The 9,777-nt window shown below is 39.1% G+C and overlaps 3 protein-coding genes across 3 annotated transcripts; all 3 read left to right on the forward strand.

Moving 5' to 3' along the window:
- Window positions 1-1,363: 1,363 nt before the first annotated feature.
- Window positions 1,364-3,862, forward strand: LOC143374167 (uncharacterized). The gene has a single exon (XM_076822097.1). The coding sequence runs from the start codon at window positions 1,364-1,366 to the stop codon at window positions 3,860-3,862; it is 2,499 nt and encodes an 832-aa protein (XP_076678212.1).
- Window positions 3,863-4,026: 164 nt separating this feature from the next.
- On the forward strand, window positions 4,027-4,929 carry LOC143374168 (uncharacterized). The gene has a single exon (XM_076822098.1). It carries the CDS (start codon window positions 4,027-4,029, stop codon window positions 4,927-4,929), a length of 903 nt encoding a protein of 300 aa, XP_076678213.1.
- Window positions 4,930-7,227: 2,298 nt separating this feature from the next.
- Window positions 7,228-8,757, forward strand: LOC143374169 (uncharacterized). The gene is made up of 2 exons (XM_076822099.1): window positions 7,228-7,302; window positions 8,104-8,757. The coding sequence occupies exons 1-2, from the start codon at window positions 7,228-7,230 to the stop codon at window positions 8,755-8,757; spliced, it is 729 nt and encodes a 242-aa protein (XP_076678214.1).
- The last annotated feature ends 1,020 nt before the right edge of the window (window positions 8,758-9,777 follow it).

Consider the following 9,777-nt stretch of genomic DNA (forward strand, 5'->3'; position numbering starts at 1 on the left):
TGACACAGGTTTCCGAAAAAGAAGGAAAGTGATTATTAGGTGTAGAAATAAATTCTGTTCGATTTTAGGGTTCAATAACAGTTTGATTTAAAAAATATGAAAACAACTCAACCATCGAAATAATTTCCATTATTGTTAATTACCTTTTGCCATTTTTCTGGTAGCTTACGAATATCACTGCGATAGAAATTCAGTTGCTTTATACAGACTATGTAAATCCAATCGGAAAGACTTTATTCATACACCTAATATTATTTTTTAAATTTAGTTATGTTGGCCGTAATTAAACTACGGATTTTTACCTCAGTAACGAATTACGATCACTTGTCGTACATTTTCTGTTACATTACCTTTTCGTTTATGCCTTATTTGAAAATGAAATTTACGTATTTCTTGTTCTCTCACTTCAAACAATTATTATTTAACATTCTGCTTTTATAAAAACTGTGTAACGCGGTTTCCTTCGATGCATGCCGACTTGCTTGTTCGTACCTTCGTAGTACAAGCGCAGCTGCCTACCGTGTAGCCAACGCTACAACGGGAGCTCGGGCGGAAGGCGCGCGCTCTGATTGGTCGGGGTTTTTTGTTAATATCTCGTTAACGAAGCTTCGGACAATATTTTCGCTAAGGAAAAAGTTGTTTCAAATCACCCCCTGAGTCACCCCTTTCAAGGAACTCCGACATTTTTGGGACACCCTGTATAGCGTTATTTAGATATAGGAGATAAAACGGTCAAGACCAAAATCGGGGATGGGGGATAAAAACGATTCAAGTGTATTTGCGACATGGAATGCTAGAAGTATTAAAGGGAAAATAATAGAATTGAAAGAAAAAATCAAGGCATATGATCTAATCTGAATTACTGAAACATGGCTAACAACTAAAGACGGCTTTAATATCGATGGGTATAATATATTGAGAAAGGATAGGAGTAGAAATAGAACAGGTGGAAGAATAGTGATAGCTAGCAAAAGTAATATAAACATTTGTAGGAGGAATAATAATCACTGGTTTAATAGCAAGGTGTATATGTATATTTATTGAATGAGGTAAGTGAAGAATGGAGAGTAGTATAAATTCCGATGTTCGCGCTTGCGACTCACAACGGTCTCTGCGGCAAGCGGCGCGTCGCCCGGCCACTTTTTAGAAAAAGTGGCAACGCACGGCTACGTCGAGCGTCGATTGTTAATCGACGTCATTTTGGTCGCCGGCAAAATAATGTCACGCTACGCATTTTCGGTCTGCTTTGACCTTGACGCGCGCGCCCGCGTTAGTATTGGACTTCGCGGCCCTACACGTTAAGGTCAGGGAAGATGTAAAATGGGTAGAAAATAAAGCAGAAACATTAGCCGTGACAATTAATATGGATAACAAGGAGATAGACATTATAGTTGTTTACAGAGACCCAAATTACACGCTAAACACGGAAGAATGGACAAAACTTTTTACAAACAGAAGATACAACACAGAAACAATAATTATGGGAGATTTTAATGCAAAGAACAAATTATGGAATTGCACGGTCAATGATAGAGATGGCGCCATACTGTGGGAAACCATTGAGGAGCAAGACATGTTTATAACAAATGAAAATACGACATCAAGAATAGGATCGGGCAAGTACAGACCATCAAACATAGATCTTATAATATCCACGTTCAATATATTTCAGAACTCTGATGTCATCGAGGATGGAGAAACCCTAGGTTCCGTCCATCAAATTATAGGACTACACGTAACAAAAAATATCACAAGAAATAATAAAAAATCATTTACAACGAGAAAATTTGCGAAGGATAATATCCACTGGAAAATGTTTCAAATGATTCAGATAAGAAACAAGGACTCGCTACTAGAAGAGATCAGTAGATGCTATGGAACAGAGGAGAAATGCAATAGGTTTACAGAAAACATTGAGAAGGCCTTGTCAGCTGCAAGCAAAGAAAAACGGGAAGAGCAAAGACTAGATGAGGAAGGAGACAGGAATAAAAAGAAAAATGGAAACACAAATATACGGACACTCGGTCCAAAAAAATACCCGTGGTGGGATGAAGAGTGTAGGAACAAGAAAAAGGAAAGGCAAAAGGCAGCAATAAAATTTGCCAAAAATCCCAATGAGGATAACTGGGGTACTTACAAAGAAACGGAAAAAGAAGTAAAAGAAACTATTAAAAAAAAGAGAAACAAGGCATGGGAGGAGATGGCATCGACAATTAATTATCGATCACATGGTACAGAAATATGGAGGAAAATACGAAACTTACAGAAAGGTTTCGACAAAAATAGTATAAATAAAAACATATCGATAAAGGAAAGAGAAGAGCTGGAGGAAAAGGAAATTAAGAAACTACTCCAAGAGAACCATTGCAGGAGTATATTTATACGGACACCTGTGAACAACGGTGAGGACACAGGAAATAACAAATGGAACCGAAGTATCACAACAAGAGAGGTAGAATGCGCTATAGAAAACGCCAACAACAAGTCAGCACCAGGGGAGGATGGAATAGATTATAATGCATTAAAGAACCTTACTCCAGATTACGTAGAAATTATGAGGGAACTGTATGAAGAAATCTGGAAACATCAAATTATTCCCAAGAAATGGAAAGGTGCGGTAGTGATTTTTCTGGATAAACCGAATAAAAAAGCTCTAAGGCCCATCTCTCTCACGGCGTGTATGGGCAAAATCTTAGAGAGAGTTATAAATAACAGGCTGACCAATTGGGCTGAACAGAACAACATCATGGACAAGAAAGAAAATGGCTTCAGAAAGAAAAGATCTACTATAGATAATCTGACAATTTTGACCAGTGATGTGAGAAGAGGTTTTGAGTACATGCGAGACACGCTAGCCGCTTGTATAGATGTTAAGTCGGCATACGACAACGTCGATCATGACATACTTATACAAAAACTGATACAGAAGAACTGTCCAGAAAAGATTATCAGCTTTGTAGAAAATTGGATTACAGACAGAGAGATAAAAGGCATTAGAGGTTACTCAGAGCCAGTGAAGGGAATACAAAAGAAAGGATTGCCACAGGGGGCAATACTAAGCCCGATCTTGTATAATATATATACGGCAGACATCGCAAACAATATAAACCTACAGCAGGTTAATATGTTACAATATGCGGATGACATCGTGGTATACACCACGAGCAACGCGAGAGATCTAAACAGAAGCGTACTTGAAGACGCAATGAGGAAAATAATCAAAAATTTAAACAATATTAAACTGGATATTGCTGAAGATAAGACCAATCTAATTAACTTTTCTGAAAAGAATAAATCATCTAGGAGAGAAAAAGCTATGATTGTGGTGAAGGGACGGGAAATTAAAGAAGAGGAGAATATTAAATTCCTGGGAATCACGTTGGACCGAAAACTGAATTTTGAAACACACACAAAACTAATGGCTCTGAAAACCAAACGGAGACTAGCCATGTTAAGATATATAAGTCATGTAAAAAAGGGTGCCGATCCTGAAACGATGATACTATTGTACAAGTCACTGGTTAGATCAGTGATAGAATATGGGATGCCTATTTATTTCAATAATACCAATAGGAACAACAAGATAGAAGATACAGTGAAAAAAATACATAATGCCGGAATTAGAACGGCTATGGGCTACAGGATGTCCACTCCGACCAATGTGGTGACAGTGGAAGCGGATGTAATGCACATAATGAACAGAAGCAAGCTTATAACTCAAAGATATATAACCAACCAAACGTATAAGAGGGAAAGTGAACCACTAGGAGCTATTAAACACCTAGCAGAAACCATGAACGAGAGAGACAACGACACACAGATCAATATATTACAAGCGTGGAAAGACACTATCTTTCTGTAGGAAATAATGGAAAGGGAAGAGGACAATATCGATACACTACGAGAAGATGAATCGGAAGAGGAACAGGATATCGACATCGATGACCTCATCAAATGGGACGCGGGAGGTCTGAGGGATGAAGTAACGTACTGATCCAAGAAATCAAAGAGAAAATGCGCATCAATATGGGCACAGAGGTTGAAATCTATACAGACGGATCAAAAATGAAGGATGCAAATTCTAATGGAGTGGGAATAGTAATTGCGGAAAGAAATGACGGAAATATAATATGGCAGGACAGAGGCTTTGGAATCAATAAGAATGCGACAATATATACGACGGAAGCAATAGCCATCGAAAAAGCTATTGAATATGCAAACGAAGAATGGAGGGAAAAAGACGTTCTGATATTAACGGACTCAATGTGCGTGATCAAGGGAGTTAGGAGCTACGAGATACACAAAAACAGGGAAAAACAAGATAATAGGACTGGAAGAATAAGGAAACTGCTGCTGGAGAGAGAGAGACAATACAAGAGAGAAAGAAACGGTACGGAGCAGTACATTGGAAAAATCAGAATAGCATTGGTCCCTGCGCATACAGGTATAGAGGGAAACGAAAGAACGGATAAAAAAGCAAAAGAGCAAACGGCAGGAAATGCAGAACACCAGTGGAAAATACCGATGGAGGACATTAGAACAGCACTAATGGAGAAGACATGGGATAAGTCAACCAAGGATATGAGGGAAGAAGGAAAGGAGAAAGGAGTCAAATATTTTAATTTAAGGATAAATAATACTGGGAAAAGGAAACCTTGGTTTAGGAAGATAGCGAATATAGAAAGAAAAGCTATAACCACACTTAATAGGCTGAGAGCAAACCATTACAACCTGGCGGAATCCCTGCACAGGAAAGGGATAATAGAATCTCCAGAGTGTGAATGCGGGGAGGGAATTGAAGATATTAACCATGTACTATGGAAGTGCAATAAATATGAGGAAATGAGAGGGGAACTGATAACCAAAATGAAGTCAAAAGGCGTCAAAGAGGGAGATGAAATTATGGAGAGAATAAATGAGACTGATTGATAGATACGTTGAGGTAAATGAAACATAACACGGGTAAAGGACGAAACATGGGCTCTTACGGAGCAAACGGAGAAAAGGGGAAAACTCAAGATAAAAGTCAGATTACTATATTAGATTATATTATATTAAGTTATAGATATAGAAACATAAGTACACGTAAATTGAATGTAAAATGAAATAATAGAAGAGAAAATGACATGTAATGTAGTATAAGCTAAATAGGATAAGCATACTAAAAACAATGTGATGTTTAAAATAAGTAATGGATGTAGAATGGGATGTTTGAATGATGAGATTATTGTTCGTTGGGCTATATAAGTAGAGAACTTGAAGTGCCATCTAGTAGGGAACTATGTAGCCTGAAAGAGAATAAATACCTTACCTTACCTTAGTGCTCTATCGCGTCTAGCGGCGTGTAGTATAAACTTTATGTTATGTTATGTTTTATTGTTTTCCTGTGTTTTAAGCAGGATGGCGTTTCAAGCTTATTCTTGCTTATATTGCCCAACGAACTATAGTCTCATTTTTTTTCTCCTCCTCTCTCCTTCGGGTTCCAGCAGCAGTAGCGCACCGGGAGAAAGGTGGTCTTCCATCTTTCCCCAGTACACCGCCCCGTGATGCTTAACTTCGGTGATCTAACGAGAACCGGTGTTTTCCATCACGGCTACGACCGCTGGTCAGTATAAACTTTAGAAGCGCGAAATTCGAAACGGATCACACGAATGTAATAGGAAAGGGAAACAAAGCAAAGTTCGCATAAGCCCGAGGGGTTTGAAAATAGTTAGAGATTCTTTTAATACGTAAACTTCAAGATTATAAATTAATCAATACCCACTTGGAAACGGGTATTTGAATAAATGAACTTTGATCCCTTCTCCTAAGTGTGTAAAATCAGCGCAATGTTGTTAAACGCTTATTTCTAAAAATCAATAACCGAAAGGAAATAGATTAATCAATAGGAATTTAGCTAATAAATATTTGATTGGCTTTTAGATTTTAAGGATATTTTGTGAGTGTCGAAAGATGTAAAAGTGTTGTTTTTAAAAGGGACATTCAAGCCCCGAGAGCAGAAATGAACAGATGTGCGATTAAAAACCTTGTGAATTTCTTATTTGTATCGTTTCAAATCGTTTATTGAGTTCATTAAAATTATCAGTTATTTTTGTTCAAATCGTTCTATTACATTATTATTATCCTTATTATTATATTTATCATAAAAAATCCACGTCCAAAGAGCAGAACGCCTTAGAGTTCCACGGGCATTGTCCCGCGCCCGAATTTCTCAATTGAAGCCAGCATTTCCCAAACAGCCACGCAACAAGGCTTCATGCGTTAGAAGTGGGAGAATTCTGGAGAATCCTATGCGCCACCAACGCCACCAATGCACGCATAGACTGAAACGGAACGGTTTTCTCTGCAGTCTATGCACTCCATGGGTGAATCGGAATAGATCCATACCCAGGGGGTGCCAACAATTTTGTGGCGGAATTAGACAAGTTATACAGGTTATAGCGTCAGAGGCAGAGTCAGTAGGAAATCCCGTACGTATCATGATAATTAGCGGTGGGGGAATGCCACGCTTGCGCGCGATGGCGCCACGACGTCAACCAATCAACGCCAAGGTGGGAAACGAAACGGCGCCACCGTCAAGCCAAGCCAAGCCAAGCCAAGCCAGGCCAACCAGCGTCGCTGCAGAATCGGATGTCGACGCTGGTTGGCATCTGATCACGTTGGGACGTCAACCAATCAACGCCAAAATGAGAAACGAAACGACGCCAGCGCCAAGCTAATTCAATTACCAAGTCAAGTGAGGCCGCGACGCTGGTTGGCCTGGTTTGCCTTGACTTGGCTTGGCTTGACGGTGGCGCCGTTTCGTTTCCCACCTTGGCGTTGATTGGTTGACGTCGCGGCGCCATCGTGCGCATGCGTGGCGTTCCCCCACCGCTAATTATCATGATGCGTACGGGATTTCTTACTGACCCTGGTCAGAGGTAAGAAGTGAACAAAATAAGTACTACCTGGGTGTGGAAACAAAAAATCCATACGACACCGATTGCCGAATCCGCACAAAGATAGAAACCGTTTTTATAGACGGATAGAAGTTATTGAGAAGCCTAAACGCACAGTTAAAAATTATCATGTATGGCACCAACACTTTACTGGAAAGGGTATATCGTCAAACATGTTCTTACTACGAACTGGTACAAACAGTGGAAACAAATAATTGCTTTCTTTTTAATTGTTTTATGCATAAAAGTAACAACATCAACATCAAAAGTTGTTACCGGAGAAGAGTCAATGAATGTAAGAAACGAGGAATTGTCTTCGCCGATGCAAGTGTCTGCTACATTAAACGATAGTCAGTTATTATTAGTCAGTTAAAGTCAGTTAAAAATGTTATAAATATTTGAGGCAATAAGAGCAACAACGGACTAACCCACATTAAAAAAAAATAATTTTTCCTATTTTATATGATTAGTAGGGCCTACTGGAATACAATATTGCTACTAGTTCAATTTCGAAAAAAATGTGGGTTAGTCCGTTCTCGCTCTCAATGCCTCATTTCAGCTTCCATCTCCAAAGAATTAAATATTGTATTTCTTCAAATTTTCTGCAATACGATATGCAGTATATTATTAATGAATTGTGTATATAATAAATTATGCAAATTTACTAATTAACATTTGCAAAATATATATTTTCGATATTAAGATAAAAGGTAAATGTCCCAGATAGCACAAAACCGTTTTAAATACGTTCTAAAAACGTCCAGGTCGGACGTTCAGGATGTTATGAAAACATCCAGAGAAGGTCCAGAAAAGGTCCTAAAAACATCCATTTTCACAAACCAGAACGTTTTCAAAACGTTTTCAGGACGTTTTTTGGACGTTTTTAAAACGTTTTCAGGACGGTTTGTAGAACGTTTTTAAAACGTTTTCAGGACGGTTTGTAGGACGTTCTTAAAACGTTTTCACTACGTTTTCTGGACGTTTTTAAAATGTTTTTAGGACTTTCGACGGTGCTGATTCGATTTAATAGAAATTTAAGCAAGTAAATGGTTTTCAAAATGAGATCAAACTCGATAACAATTTATTTAATTTATTTAATTCAGAAATAATGAAGAATATATGCACTTACAATAGATACAAGAACATGTTATATGCTATTTTACAGGCTGTGAAATTTATAGAAAAAAATGACAATTCCCAGTTTGCCATTCTCACTGACTCTATGTCTGCTATTGACGCAATCACAGACTCCAGCAAAGGTGACCACATTACCCAAGAACTGCAAGAGACCCTCTATATTCTTAAAAATCGGGGCAAAGAGATTATTTTAATTTGGATACCATCTCATGTGGGTATTGAAGGAAACGAAAAGGCTGATTCCCTAGCCAAGTCAGCATGCTCACTACCAGTGCCTGACGTCCCTATCTCTGTGCATTACAATGATCTCAAAACCCCGATTCGTATCGCAGTCCAGGCCCTATGGGATGAAGAATGGAAAACGGGCAAAACCACCAAACTGCACCTGATTAGGAAGGATATCCCTGAAAGAAACAGAATCTGCTTAGAAAACCGGAAAGACCAAGTGACACTCACTCGATTGAGAATTGGTCACACTCACTTGACCCACCCCCACCTCATTACCCAGAATGAACCGACAGAATGTGATGTCTGCAAAGTACGTGTCACCATCCAGCACATACTGGTCGAATGTGTCAAGTACTCAGCAAATCGAAACCAACATAAAATTGGCACCGATCCGAATACCTTCAACAATGTGCTCAACTTCCTTGAAGACATTGGAATCCGACAACTGATTTAGCGTCTGTGCTTACCAGTCCCTGAGATGTCTGAGCCCCAGGAACATTTTTCTTTTTTTTCCTTTCTATTCTACTCCCTTTTCTTTTCACTAATTCGCACGATGACTAATTGATCTTACGCATCCAATGTAGTCGTTAATGACCATACCCTGATAGCCAGATCTGGGCAGCAGAATCTGACGTCAGAACTGCAGCAATCTGTGTCCGCATTTGGTTGCGTTCTGATGTGCAGAGCCTGAGGTGCAGTGCCTGATGTCAGATGGACAGCAGATCGACAGCAGATTTCGCCGTCTGCTAGGCACAGCAACAGCGCCATCTGAGATCCAGAATTACCATGCAATTGCCTACAGATGGCGCTGTTGCTGTGCCTAGCAGACGGCGAAATCTGCTGTCGATCTGCTGTCGATCTGCTGTCCATCTGACATCAGGCACTGCACCTCAGGCTCTGCACATCAGAACGCAGCCAAATGCGGACACAGATTGCTGCAGTTCTGACGTCAGATTCTGCTGCCCAGATCTGGCTATTAGGGAACGTAATTATGGAATTGAATACTTTCTAATTATCTACGTCGCGGAAATCAAGATTCGCATTATCTGCAAGATAGAAAAGTAGGGTTATGCGCGAAGTGCGAATGTTTAGCGTCTTGTTTAGTAGATAATAATTTAAGACATATTTTCTTATAAATTTTAATGTTCGCAGGAGCATGCATGATCGCCTAGACTGTGTACTGTGTGGAGATGGAGCTGAAGTAAGTATCGCATGTATTCTGTTTATTCATACGTTACGTTTAATTTTATACTAATATTGTATTTGTTTTCAGCGCTAACACAACGCGGAACATGATGATTCTACACAAAAAAGAAGTCGAAAATACTGAATGAAATTTCCTGATATCGCCCCTACTAGGTACCAGTGGTTACGGGACGTGGATTTGTAAATGTAAATGTTGAAAGTCCCTCTTTGGATTTATATGCGCTTATATTATTGTAACAATTGTAATCACTGATCCTGTATATTATTA

The sequence above is a fragment of the Andrena cerasifolii genome, chromosome 10 (assembly GCF_050908995.1).
Source record: "Andrena cerasifolii isolate SP2316 chromosome 10, iyAndCera1_principal, whole genome shotgun sequence".
Taxonomy (NCBI): Eukaryota; Metazoa; Arthropoda; class Insecta; order Hymenoptera; family Andrenidae; genus Andrena; species Andrena cerasifolii.